The 14,653-nt window shown below is 34.5% G+C and overlaps 1 protein-coding gene and 1 non-coding gene across 4 annotated transcripts; both read left to right on the top strand.

Annotated features, from left to right (window-relative positions):
- The first annotated feature begins 128 nt into the window (after positions 1-128).
- LOC114168722 (transcription factor MYB33-like) lies at positions 129-6,313 on the top strand. 3 transcript variants are annotated; one of them, XM_028053634.1, is made up of 5 exons: positions 129-296; positions 592-695; positions 1,928-2,298; positions 4,439-5,441; positions 5,703-6,313. In XM_028053634.1, the coding sequence occupies exons 3-5, from the start codon at positions 1,945-1,947 to the stop codon at positions 6,014-6,016; spliced, it is 1,671 nt and encodes a 556-aa protein (XP_027909435.1). In that variant the 5' UTR covers positions 129-296; positions 592-695; positions 1,928-1,944; the 3' UTR covers positions 6,017-6,313. The 3 variants fall into 3 exon arrangements, with proteins under 3 accessions (XP_027909435.1, XP_027909434.1, XP_027909436.1); XM_028053633.1 differs by having other exon boundaries at positions 129-437; XM_028053635.1 differs by lacking the exons at positions 129-296; positions 592-695 and adding an exon at positions 740-946.
- A 4,323-nt stretch (positions 6,314-10,636) lies between these two features.
- LOC114170881 lies at positions 10,637-10,832 on the top strand. Its single transcript, XR_003601241.1, has one exon. It is a non-coding gene; the product is annotated as a U2 spliceosomal RNA (small nuclear RNA).
- Positions 10,833-14,653: the final 3,821 nt, after the last annotated feature.

Raw genomic sequence — 14,653 nt, 5'->3', positions numbered from 1 at the left:
GCGGCACATTAATTAGAAACCTCTCTCATTATTCATGGTGCAAACACCGATTAACTAATAAATAAATGAAGAATAAAAGCATCACCGGTACAAATTAATGTAAGAAAGAGAGAACTGAATAAGGAAGAGTACAAAACACACACAACATTGGTTTTAGAAACATTGAAATCCGAAGAAGTGAAAGGTGGTGTGGTGTGGTGTGTTGTGTGGGTGCTACTAACGTTTCGTTCCCTTTCTCTCTCCTACTTCCTCTCTTCACTCCTCATCACGCTTTCTCTCTCTACACTCATCCCAATGTGAGTGTCGTTCTGATCTTCCATTTCCATTTTCTTCTCTTCATTCTTCTTCTTCTTCCCAATTCACCCTTCGCTTTTCCCAATTCTAATCATACCTCCAATTATCGGGTTTTACGATTCTACCCCTCGCTCCGATCCGAGGTTTGTTTCTCAGGGCTCCTTAAAATCAAACACCAAACACGAAAATGAGTTAATCGCGTCGTTTTGTGAACTTCGTCGCTTTCGGTGACAACGTGACGGAATTTTGAATTAATTTCGTGTTTTTTTTGTTTGTTTGTGTTGATTTCGGGAACAGGGTTTTCACTGTTTCATTCAGCTTCTGAGCTCTATTGGCGCTCCTATTCGCCGCGCGCAAAACGAGTCGTTTTGGATTCTAGTGTTGCGTCGCGTCGTATTCAGGTATCGTCTCGTAGCTTTTCTGTTTTTTTTTTTTTTTTTTTTTTTTTTTTTTTTTTCAGTTTTTCTAGTTTTGTTTTCTTGCTGCCCTTAATTTTGTGTGGTGGGATTTTCCGATCTGTTGTTAAATATTCACGTTAAAATCAAGAGAATTACACGTTCTTTCATATTGTAAAGAACTACAGACAAATACTGTCACAATCAGAAACCCCAACAAAATTTCAAAGACAGAATCGCAGTTCGTAATAGATAACGTAAGTAAATAAATGTATTTTCCGTTTAATTTTTATTTTTCTCAATATTGTAATAACTGGTCAGAGTCGCAGATTTTTTTTAAACATTTGGCTTATTAATAACAAAGTATTAAATGAACAATTTTCATTTTTTTTAATCTTTGCTTGGGTTACTATCAGTTAATTTGCTAATTTTGTAATAAATAAATGGTCAGAGTCGCTGATTGTTTTTAAAGCTTGGGCTTAATTAGTGACGGAAGTATTATATGCATTTACTCTTTGCTTGGTTGGGTTGTTAATTATATATTGTAATAAATGTGTACTGTGTTGTGGTGACCGGATTTGGGGTGTTGGGTTGGTGGGAAGAATGAATTCCGTAATAAGTGTGCATGCTTGGTCTTTGTGGGTTTTGAGGGATGAAAATTATGCTGTGGATTTTCGTCTGCAATGATCACTTGATAAGTGGTAGTTTTTTCTTCTTCTGCATATTTGATTCCTGGTCGGGTATTATGGGTAAGCACGATTAGTATCGTGCTTAAATGGATTGTAATGGGTTATTTCTTTTTTTTTTATGGGTCTGGAAAATTTGCATTTCAATATTCAGTGCAGAGCATCATTAAATACACGGAGTCAGGTTTTTATGAAGTAGAGAAACTTTGCTATTGGGTATTTATTTATGCTTTTACTACTTTACCCGATCTAATATGATGCTTCTGATTATTTTCGTTTCAATTTTTTTACTGTTGTAATTCCTTTTTAGCATTTAGAGTGTCTTCATCAGAAAGAACATTTCTTGTTTTCTGTGTCGTGTGAATCATTTTATGGAATTTGGCTTGTTTTATCTTGATGAGGTTTGCTGCTCCTTCCCCTGTTCAAAAGAGATATGTGAAAGTAAAGGAATAAAAATAAAAGGATGTGGAGCTGGGACTTTTCTTGGTTTTACCCTTTTTCAGTTCTGTAAATTTTAAGGATTTCCTTGGTGGTTGTGAAATATTTGGGCAGGAAGTATATAAGATAAGATGGGACGAGTGAGTAATGAAATTGAGGATGAGGTGCTTCCCAGTGATACGAGTGCAGCACAGTTGAATGATGAGAGTTACGAAGGAAGTACCAGCGTTGTTCTGAAGAAAGGGCCGTGGACATCAACTGAAGATGATATTTTGGTGGATTATGTCAACAAACATGGGGAGGGGAATTGGAATGCTGTTCAGAAGCACACAGGGTTATTACGTTGTGGAAAAAGTTGTCGGCTGCGATGGGCTAATCACCTAAGGCCTAATTTAAAGAAAGGGGCGTTTACTGCAGAAGAGGAGCGGTTCATTGCTGAACTTCATGCCAAAATGGGAAACAAATGGGCACGCATGGCAGCACATGTAAGCATTTTTTATATAATTTGTCTATATGCCTTAGGTGATTATATATATGACATTTGTATTATACATATACAAGACATTTGACACTATTTTTACACCAAAATGTTAAGGCAGTTGTGTTATAGGTCTTTATTCTTATATAGTGTTTAACTTTGTCTTTTCTATCCAATTTGGGACTTTTGACTCACACTTGGACTTTTTCCAACCATCTCCCCTCAAGGGTATGGTGACTCATTTGTTGTGGTTATGCGGTCAGTTACTTCGGTAACCTTTTTTTGTTATAGTTATGTGGTCAGTCATTCTGAACCATCGACTCTGATACCGTAGATAGATTTATATATTCTCATATGAGTTATAATTATAGTTATTGAGAGATATATGTAGAGGTGTCAATTTGTCCAATGGTCCTGGTGGGATGGGTGGCCAAAGTCGACAAACGACATTGGTTGGCCTGGTCTGAAGGCCGACACAAGCTAGGCTGGGCCGGTGGTTGACCCGGGCTGATAGTCGACACAGGCCGAGACGGGCTAGACTATGACGAACTTGATCGAGCCGATGGCCAAGATGGCCCAGCTCGACGATCGACATGGGCCTACCTGGGCTGACGACCTACAAATGACACGAGGGGCCTGCCTTGACTGGCGATCAACTTCCGAGATAGGTATGATTGGGTGTTGGCCGAGACGAGTCGACCCAAGCCGACAACCAAGACGGGATGGTCCAAACCGAAGATCAAGATGGGCCTACCCAGCGAGTGACACGGGCCCTCGGGTTTTCTAATGTTTAAAATAATAATATATTTTTAATGTTTAAGAAGAAAGTCCATGGACTGCCTTGGCTCACAGGGCTTTTGTTGGACTTTTGGCCCTGTGGGCTTTTTAGTGGAAGCTTTTTGGCCTTGTGAGCTTTTTTTGGCCCCGCTCACATGGGCCAGGACCAAGCCCTCGGCCAAATTGATAGTTCTAGCTATCTGCAAATAGATGATAATCTGATGTAGGGGTCTACTCTAACCAATGTGGTAGAATATAGTTTACTTGTCTTTTGTTAGATTCCAAATTTTTAACAACGCTCATTCTGTATAACTGTTATGTAACAGTGTAATATGTTTGTATGTAAACTTTTATGCAATATAAAGTTTTACAATGTCTTGTAAGTTTTTTCTGGATTGATGTCGTGCAGGTTAAGGAAGTTAAATAACCATTATTGTGGTAACATGGGAGACATGTATTTCAAGGCAGTTGTTAATTTTATGTGTTTATAATGTTTGCAATAGACCTTTATATGAATAAAGGTATTCCTTGTATTTTTCATGTAAACAAAAATTACAATTTATAGACCCTATTTTGGCTTTTCATCCCCAAGCTTTAAACTCTGGTATCAAGACACAATTATTACCTATTAACCAATACAATAAACTCATGACCCTTGTACTCTAAAACTCACAAAACTCCTAAACAAATTAACTGCGCATAAAATAGCCCATTTAATTTTATTCCATTTAAGTTTACCTAACATAACATATAAGTGATTTGTAATTCTATCACATCTACATCTACAACTTCAATTGCATATTACGTTAGTAATAATCTTACATATTAACGTAATAGAATGCATCATGGTAACTGTTCATTTTCATTTTTAAGAGTTAGAAGGTTGCCCGTGTCACATTCTATTGGATGTTGTTGGATTTGTGCCCCTTGACCAGGACAAAAGTAGTCTAATATTATCTTGCCAAAACAGGGAAAAGACAATTGTATTAATACAGTAGAGTTGTTCAGTTGATAATGGATAAATGTGAACTTCATCATCTACTGTAATCATTGTGAACTGGGCTGTATTTACGGTAACTCGTTCATTTTTGGATTAAATTAATTGCAATAAATCATGGTTTTTGCTTTTTCTTCATTCTCACGGCTTTCAAAATTGAGGGTTTAAATTATTCAAGCAACTTACCCTAATTCAGGAGTAAATATCTTAGTATTTTTCAATTGGAACATTTCAAGTCTGGCCATCATTCAATGCGTCTAAGATTTTATTATTGTGGCAATAAGTTTTTCTACTACAATTGTTTTTTTCTCAATATTTTATAAGCCCTTTTTCCCTCAATCTGTTATAACCGTTTGATTTATTTTGCTTGTAGTTGCCCGGTCGCACTGATAATGAGATAAAGAATTATTGGAATACCCGTATCAAGAGGCGTCAACGGGCTGGGTTGCCACTTTACCCTCCAGAGATGTGTTTGCAAGATTTTCAAGAGAATCAGCGTAACCAAAGCAATGGTGGACTTAATGGTGGCAATAAAATGCATCTTGATTTGTTGCAGAAAAATAGTTATGAGATACATGGTGCTATATTTGATAGTACGAAGGATAATCAGGGAATCTTACCTTATGCACCCAAGTTTTCCGATGTTTCTGTTTGTGGCAACATGCTGAAAGGTCTTGATTCTTCTTCTCAATATTGTAGTGTTATGCCACCAGCATCACCTAAGAACAAGCGTCTTAGAGAGTCAACAATACCGACGTTTAATGGTTCCAATGATACGAAAAAAAATGGTCTATATCCATTGTGTAAAAATCGGGACAATAATTATGATAAGATTTCACAATCATTTGGAATGCAAGCACTCCTTGATCCTGGTCCCTCCTTACACAACTCGATGTGTTACAGCCATTCACCTTCAAATGGCAATCCCTCTACTTCTAAGCCAACTTTTGAGGCTGTGAAGTTGGAGCTCCCTTCACTCCAATATCCAGAACTTCATTTAGGTAGATGGGGTACATCTCCCCCACCTCCGTTGCTCGAGTCAGTTGATGATTTCTTTCAGTCTCATACACCAATTAGTACACTCGAGTCAGATTGTTCTTCCCCACAAAATAGTGGCCTGCTGGATGCCTTACTTTATCAGGCAAAGACTCTGAGCAGTTCAAGGAACCATTGTTCTGACAAAAGTTCAAATTCTTCTACTGCAACCCCTGGTGACAGAGGCGACAACTCTGCTTTGAATGTGTACGAGACAGAATGGGAAGATTACGCTGACCCTGTATCTCCCTTTGGTGCAACTTCAATATTGAATGAGTGCCCTGATCTTAGAGGCAGTGAGAATTCATTGGACGAACAGCTATCCCTCCAGACATTTACTGGTTAGTAATTTTCAATGTGATATGGGAATGATTATTGAGAACATTTCACATTTTATAAATCTTCACATACTTCTTTGGCATAATCTGAAATTTCTTAATTATTTTGGAGATTTCATGTTATATTACGAGTTCTTATATACTTTGTTAATACTAATATTTATTTTATATGATAGAGTTGGTACGTCGCTATGAATTCATTTATCAGTTTTAATGAAAAGGCGCATGTTAGGTGTTTTTCTTAATTCTTTACTTCATGTGTAGGCAACATTCCAAAATTAGAGTTTGTTGATAAGGTTTGGACTCCTGACAATGAAAATCAAACCTTGTCCTTCTTGAATATCACTCGTCCAGACTTGTTGTTTGCTTCAGATTGGAATGACCTAGGTTTTGGGCATGGCAAGAACCAAGCCATCACAACTGATACAGCAACGACCCTTCTTGGAGAGGATTTTGCTGCTGACCATAAGCATATGACTTCTGGAACTTCTCAGTCAAGTCAGGTGTGGGGTTTTGGTTCTTGTGCAACGGCAGCTAATAATATGCATGCTCTCTGTCACCTATCCGATCTTGGTTAAGAACACTCCATAGATGTGTGATTTGAAACTCGATTATAGGTAGATCTGTGTTGATTCTTTTAACAAGATTGTCCAATGTCAATATTTGCTGGACTGAAGAAGATTTTATGAGTGTGATTTATAGTACCAAAAAAAGGGTCAGACTAATGCTTTCCCATGGATTTGTCAATTCTTTTTGGGTGTTGCATTGCATGTATTGTATACCATCATGAATCTTGTGGACACAGATGCTTTTGCAGATTCTGATTAAATTGTTTAACTGCATTGCAGTTGAAACATTGGAATGCATGTGGTTGGATGGGGTTAAGAATGTTATACTTTTCTTTGCTTATTATGTTTTTTGTTTGAGCTAATAATTTATCATTTATCTGTATTATTAGGACAAAAATATTAATCTGTCTGAAAATATCTTAAGTTTCCTTTATATTTTTGGAGCTTGGCTAACTTGGCAAAGTGTTCAAAATGGGTATATGATAAAAAATATGCATGTGGGCTTTATCCTTTAAACAAAAGATTTCGAAAATTTTCATTGTTTAGCTGACCCCGCATGGTTGAAGAGAACTTCTTGTTATCTAGCTAACAACATAATCTATGTTCCTTCTCAATATTGTAGTGTTATGCCCACATAATATTTTTCAATGTTAGTATCTATTTACCTATTCTGAATCAACATAAAACAACTACCATATGTAGAATGAATATGCACTTTATTATTTATTAGGCATGAAAGATGTTCTTTTTCCCCTTCATCATTCAAGAAAAGGATCAAACGAAAAGAATTATATATGGTGGAATTAGACCAATATTCATAACAATACAAAGATCCTTCTAAGCTTAGCAACACTGACCCTGAAAATAAAAAAAGTTTCGGTTGCAAATGATCAGTTTAGGATTGCAATATTTATTTGCAAAAGGCTAAGATATACAACATCTAGACGTAACCTTCTTCTTGGTTATCTTTTGTAACTTATTATTGTCTTTTTTCAAGCTCTGATATCGGACAACAGTCGTCTCTAACTTAAGTGAACGAGTAAGTTGTGCTTATGTTTTGAACTGGTAGGGAGTGTAATAAAAAATTACCTCTAAATTGAATAAAAACAATCTATAATAAAATGGTATAAATTATTTAGATGTACTTTATATAATAATAATGTTATTTTTACTTTTTGTTATCATAAAAAATGAGTTAAATATATTTTTGGTCAGGTTATTTTAAGTGAAAATTAAAATTAGTTTCTCTTTTAAATTTTAATTCAATTTAATTCTATAATTTTAGAAATATGCGAGTTTAATTATTTTAACCAAATTTATGTTTAATAAAAAAATTCTATTAAAACTTAAATAAAACGAGAAAAGAGAGTCGAAGTCTATCAAAAAATTCTAGTCCAATCTGGGTTAAAAATTCAAACCATTGAAACTCATGTTTTTTATTAATACCCAAAATTACAACTTAGTATAAGAATTTCCTTCCAAAAATATAAGAATAATAATATTATCAACATTAATTTTATAATTAATTTGTTATATTTAATATATAATAATTTTTTTTCAATTTTGAAAAGTTAAAAAAAGTAAAAGGACAAAAAGGGAAAAGACAAATAAAAGAAAAACAATTCTGTCAATAAATATGATTAACTCGATCTTGACCACTAATATGATTGGGGGAGTCAAAATATAATTAAAATATTTACATTTTATCATTATCATTTATACAAAATAAATAATTAATTTAATAAAATTATAACTATGAAAGAAATAACATATATTTAATAAATTGTTCATTACTCTTTCAAATAATTGAACTCATCAATCATTAAATCAAAATTAAAATTTTTAACTATTTATTTTTTAATGTAAAGAATAAAATTATATGCAAGAAATTTATCTTCTATCTTATTTTGCAATCTTGTTTTAATAAATCATTAGAGAAAAAATAGTTTTGTTTAAGTAAAATGTATCTTCTATTCTTATAAAAGATAAACATAATTCAATATAGTTGATAAATTCTTTAAATTTGGATTGTTAAGAACATCGATGATAAGATAGGGAAGTTGACATTTTAAACTAGTTTTTTTTTTTTTTTTTTAAATATGATGTTAACATTTTAATAACAAAAATATTAATTAATAACAAGTGAGCAAGTTAAAAAGTTATGATAAATATTATCATATTTTTCTCTGTTTTCAAATGTTATAGTTGTTTGAATTTTATTTATCAGAAAATTATTTTTTGAATACTCATATTTTAAAATAATAAAAATATATTATTATATTTTAATGAGTAATGTGTTAAGAAAAAAAATGGAGGAAGGGGGCCATGGCCCAAGATCTACCAATGATTAACTTAGTTCAAAATGTAAACATACACTACAAGACAATGTTTCATTAGTAACTAATCTTTGTATTCAAAAGTTGTTAGTCACTATAGTGACCGATTTAGATACCAATTTATAAAATAAAAATTTATTGGTTACTAAAATAGTCATTATTATGAATAAAAAATTATAATTGGTCACTAATTAATTAAAGACTAATTTAGAAACCAATTCATTTAGTAGCAAAAATTAAGGTAGCTAATATTTAGTGACCAATTTTCATTGGTAGCTAAATTTTAGAAACCAATTTAGAAACTAATTATAATTTTTTATTTATAATAGTGACTATTTTAGTAACCAATAGATTCTTATTTTATAAATTGGTAATTAAATTGGTCACTATACTGACTAACGACATTTGGTTACTAAAATTAGTTATTAATAAGACATTTTTTTGTAGTATTGATATAGTAATATCTTTTTCTAGCTTATCATACATCATATTATTCATGCAAATAATTAAAAGTTTTTATTGGATAAAGTTTGGGGGAAAAATTCAACCCAATTTGACCTGAAACTGACTCATCATGGGTTCAACCTAGGTTCTTGGTGGGCCGGATCAAAAATTAACCCGTACTGAAATTTGTAAAAACTTTCAACCCAACTTGACCTAAAATCGTGGTGGTTCGGGTTGCCCAACGAATTTTGACCCACTTTAACAACTCTATGTTCGGTCCAAACCAACTCGATTTGCCCTTTTAGCAGACAAGTCTCAACCTTTAGCACAAGTCGATTCGGCTCGACTTACTACTTGGTGCGACTTAGCTCAACCTGCTGCCCAAGCCGATGCTTAACCTTCGACTCGAGTCGACTCGGCTTAGAGCCAACTTGTCTCGACCTTCAGTCAAGGCCGACTTGGCTGGACTTGGGGTCCCACTGACTCGGCTCGACCTTCGATTTAGGCCAACTTGGTCTGACCTTCGGCCCGGGCCGACTCATCTCGACCTTGGTCGCGGACCAGCTCAATTTGACATTTGTCTCGAGTCAGCTCGGCATGACCTTCATTTGGGTAGGCCCGACTTGACCTTCATCTCGGATCAGTCCGACTCGACTTTCATCTCTGATCCGGCTCGACCTTTTGGACCTGTGAGTTGTTATGTCCTAACCAATGACTAATTTCACAACTTGAAGAATTTCAATTTCCTTATTTTTTAAGTACATTTCAAATTCTACTATTTTAGTTATTTAAAATAACTTTTTAAAATTTCTTAATTTTAATTTTCTTTTAATTTCCTCATCCAAACATGTCGTTTTCTTTGCTGTTTGAATGGGACAATTTAAGAGAGTAATTCATTTATTTAAAAAAATTGAAATTCTTTCAAGGAAAATTACAAAAGACAGTAGATATCAACTTTGTGTATGAATAAGCGCCTCTTTTTGTATTTGTGAGAGATCAACTTCAGAAAGACAGTGATAATCACAAAAGGATCATTACAATTAATATGATGCTCCATATAATACGCGTAAACATGTCAGTTTCCTTTTTGTTTGGATGAGACAATTTAAGAGAGTAACTCATTTATTTAAAGAATATGAAATTCTTTCAAAGAAAATTACAAAAGACAATAGAGATAAACTTTGTGTATGAATATTTGTGAGAGAGCAACTTCAAAAAGATAGTGATAATCACAAAAGGATCATTACAATTAATATAATGTTCCATATAATATGCTTAAATATGTCCTTTTCTTTGGTACTTGAATTGAGACAATTTAAGAGAGTAATTTATTTATTTAAAGAATTAAAAATTCTTTGAAGGAAAATTACAAAAGGCAGTAGAGATCAACTTTGTGTATGAAAAGCGCCCCTTTGTGTATTTGTGAGAGATCAACTTCAAAAAGACAGTGATAATTACAAAAGGATCATTACAATTAATACGATGCTCCATATAATATGTTTTATCTAAAATAGTTCAAGTTTTATCTTAAATCTGAACAACATAGCTGAAATAATAAGTTTTTTTTAAAGTTATGTTTCAGAAGTAATTTGGATTCAATCTCTTCGAACTTGAGTCAAACATTTCGTCCCTAATTTCTTCGTGACAGTATGAACATAGAGAGTGCATTGAAAAAACAGCACAATAACCAATAATATATTCAAACAAGTTATTTCTCCAAGGACAGTGTGTTTGAACACATACATCAGTTTCACAGTTTTAACTATCTCCAAAGTCCCACATTCGTCAGGGCACTGACAAGAAACTCCTTTTTAGAATATAAAAGTGGTATCTATACTCAATCAAAATCATACCTTTCTCGGCCTTTTGGCTAAGATCAAGTGTAGTATCTGTTCTTATCAGTTTAATATCTGATATGTGGATTATTGATTCACACGATATTAAATTTATTTTTTAAGGGAGAGGTCCAATTACAGTGGCTTGCTACTGTGGCTCTTAAGCATTGCCCTTGCTTTGCACTATTGCAAAGGTTAGGTGCATCCCTCCTACTTCAGTGAAGTTATTAAGTTCCTTTCAAATAATTCAAATAATTTATGCAGCTTCAACATCTCTTGGTCAACGCAATGTAAAAAAAAGGATAGCTTATTCCTCACAGGGCTGAATGGGGCTATTTTACAAATAATTTCTCACGAATTTATTGGTGCTGCCCTTTTTTTCTTGGCGGGTACTAGTTATGATAGATTACGTCTTCTTCTTTATCTCGACGAAATGGGTGGAATGGCTAAAGTTTTTTATTCATTTATTCTGTTTCACCCGGGTAACACAATTTCATCGATGGAAATAGTCTAAAGTAACTTTGTCACACTACCAAACAAGCTTTGCTTCTCCAACTCGATTAGGCCTTTTTTTTTACATGACCTTACCTTCCCCATATTTCGGTCTTGGATAAAACAGTTTGATCAGCAATAGACGCTAAATCACCTTCTAATTACCTTCCCCATATTTCGGTCGTTGAACTTAGTTACGGCATCGAAGAAAATCATCCAAACATGTCTTTGCAATGAAGTCATCTTGAATTTTTCTCCTTCTTTTGTGGAAGTAAAACTTCTTCAAATTAACTCCAATCTACCTCGATCCAATTTCAAAATTATAATCTCAATCTGAACTTCCATCATCTTAGTGTTCTTAATCTCAAAGCCTTCAATGCTTTATAAAACCCGCCAATTTCTCAATCTAGACACACACAAGTGCTTTGGTTTATGTTTATCAAGAAAACTAAGAAAACCTTTCGCTCAATTTATCAAGATATGATCGATTGTTGAATACAGTAAATTTCAAATTTCTGAGAGGCTGAAAGACCTGCCATGGAGTTTTTCTTACAACTTCAAACCTTGCCTTTGTGTTAAATAGGCAAGCTTTGAGTTGTGACAGACAAACTTTTCTGACTTTGCAATCTTTACTATTTAGTTTCGCTTACAAACTTTATTACCTTTTGTTTTAGAATCTTCATTAACTTTTGCGTTAAGTAACTTTCAAGCATCGCCTTTGATTTGCACTGCATCAAGGACCTGGTTCATCCCACCTAGATCAGTCCAATTTTTTTTATGATGTTAAGCTTTTATTTCTACATGGTTAATCCTGGTCACAAATGATCTTTACATCTTTTTTATATTCATATAATTGTGAATGTGTACTGCAACTAATTCAATTTTTTGCTGTTGGGGTAGGAGTTATTTAATGCAGGTTTTAATCATGCTTGGTTGGGTTGTGTGTTGTGCAATTTGTTGGCCTGCCCACTCCAAGAGTGAACCATCACTTTTTTGGTTTTTGACGTGTGCCTTCTAACTCAACTGGCAACAATGTTCAAAGCCTTACCAATCTTTTAAAGAACTCTTAATTCCATCACTAATCCTTCATCTACAACATTTAGGAAAAAATTTTACTTCCCTGCGAGAACCCAACAATCTCCCTTGTGTCGCCTGTGCTAGAGTCTCACAACTACCATTCATCAGAGAAAGAAAAATTGAGGATCATGCCATGCAATTCTTGAGGGGCCTCAACGAGCAATACAACAATTTTACTTCTCATGTCTTAATGATGGACCCAATTCCATCCATTTCAAAGATCTTTTTCTATGTGGTTCAACAAGAGAGGCAAATTGGAGGGAACAATTTCTTCAATGGAACTGAGATTAAGATCAACAATACAACTACTACTCGTACCTACTGCAAAAAGGTTGGAGGACACAGTGAGTTCGTTTGTTTCAAGAAACATGGGTTTCTGGGTAGTAGTAATCCTGACAATTAAAATACAAGATATATGTTAATTCTTTTGATATGAAGCAACTACATGTTTTTGGATGTTTGTGTTATGTCTACTATTTCTGTGAATCAGACTAAATTGGATCCCAGAGCAAGGATATGTTAGAGTTTGTTATTCAGAATAAATCTGGTTACTCTTATTTAGGAGTAGATATTTATAATTTACAGTTGTTATTTCCTTGATTGTAGCCTTGATTAAATCATGGGCAGTTTTTCTGTTAAGACTGATTGGCTTTATATAGCCCAGTTATTCGTTCAATAAATTAAGCTTTTACAGCTACTTGCAATCCTTATTCATTTAGTTTATAACAGTGGTATCAGAGCTTCATTTCACACAGGGCCTGATACTTAAACACTTAGAGAGCGAGAGTGTAAACCATTCCCAACCATGGCTGATAGTAACAGTTTTCTCTATATTCCCAAATTTGATGGAGATTATGATCACTCGTCGATGCTTATGGAAAATCTACTGAGATTAAAGGAGTATTGGAGTGTGGTGGAATAAGGCTTTGAGGAGAACAAGCCCACGGAGACCCTTACAAGTGCAGAAAGAAGGTCCTTGGAGGAGCTCACATTAAAGGACCTGAGAGCAAAGAATTATCTTTTTCAATCTATTGATAAAAATATTTTGAAAACGATAACCAACAAAGCAACTTCTAAAGCCCTATGGGATTCCATGAAGCAAAAGTACCAAGGTAATGTCCGTGTGCAACGTGCTCAGCTTCAAAGGCTACGTAGAGAATTTGAAGTTCTGGAAATGCAAGCAAATGAGTGTGTCAATGATTATATCTCTCGTGTTATGCTAATTGCCAATAATATGAGAAGTGCAGGTGATACTATGGAGGATGGACAAATTGTGGAGAAAATCCTACGTACTTTGTCCGATAAATACAACTATATTGTATGCTCTATTAAAGAATCAAAGGATATCAACAAGATGACTGTGGATGAGTTACATAGTTCGCTATTAGTGCATGAACACAAGGTGAAGCGGAAGGAGATGACTGAACAAGCCCTGAAGGTTACAGGAGAAAGTCTCACTCCTCGAATTGATGATCGTGGCAGCAACAACAAATGGCGTGGTGGATACAGAGGAAGAGGCAGAGGTCGCGGTAGAGGAAGAGCATTTGATAAATCCACAATTGAATGTTATGGCTGTCATAAGTTGGGACACTTTCGATATGAATGTCCCACCTATGCCAAGTATGCAGAACACACGGAACTAGACGAGGAAGAGGAGATGTTGCTCATGTCATATGTGGAAATGCAACACTCCAATCAAGACGAGAGGTGGTTCCTGGATTCGGGATGCATTAATCACATGAGTGGCGACAAAAAATGGTTCAGCGAACTAGATCAATCCTTCAAACATAGTGTCAAGCTGGGAAATGATTCCAGAATGGAGGTAGTGGGCAAAGGAAATGTTCGCATGAAGGTGAATGGACAAATTTTGGTGATTACTGAGGTATTCTTTGTCCCTGATCTCAAAACTAACCTGCTTAGTATTGGTCAACTCCAAGAGAAAAACTTGACTATATTAATCAAGGCTGATTGTTGTAGTATCTATCATGAAAACAAAGGATTACTTATCTGAACTATGATATCTGCAAATCGTATGTTTGTGCTTTTGGCTTCAGTTCCTCTTGTATCTATTAATTCTTCATCAGCTCTTAATGTGACCTCTAACAATATCACAAGTTTATGGCACCAAAGGTTTGGTCATCTCAATATGAAAGGGCTAAGGACACTTGCCTATAGGAAAATGGTTTACGGATTGCCTATATTAAAGAATCCATCCCAAATGTGCTCCATATGTATGGCAAGAAAACAACAACGTCATTCATTTCCAAAGAAAAGCACTTGGAGAACATCTAAACCATTGCAACTCATCCACTCAGATTTATGTGGTGCAATTACACCTGAATCACATAGTAAGAAACGGTATGTAATTACCTTTATTGATGATTATAACAGAAAAATGTGGTCTTATTTTTGCAGGAAAAATCCGAAGCCTTTGATGCATTCAAAAGGTTTAAATCTTTAGT

Source organism: Vigna unguiculata, chromosome 11 (assembly GCF_004118075.2).
Source record: "Vigna unguiculata cultivar IT97K-499-35 chromosome 11, ASM411807v1, whole genome shotgun sequence".
Taxonomy (NCBI): Eukaryota; Viridiplantae; Streptophyta; class Magnoliopsida; order Fabales; family Fabaceae; genus Vigna; species Vigna unguiculata.
Note: the sequence above shows the minus strand (reverse complement) of the source record. Positions and strands in the feature narration are given on the sequence as shown.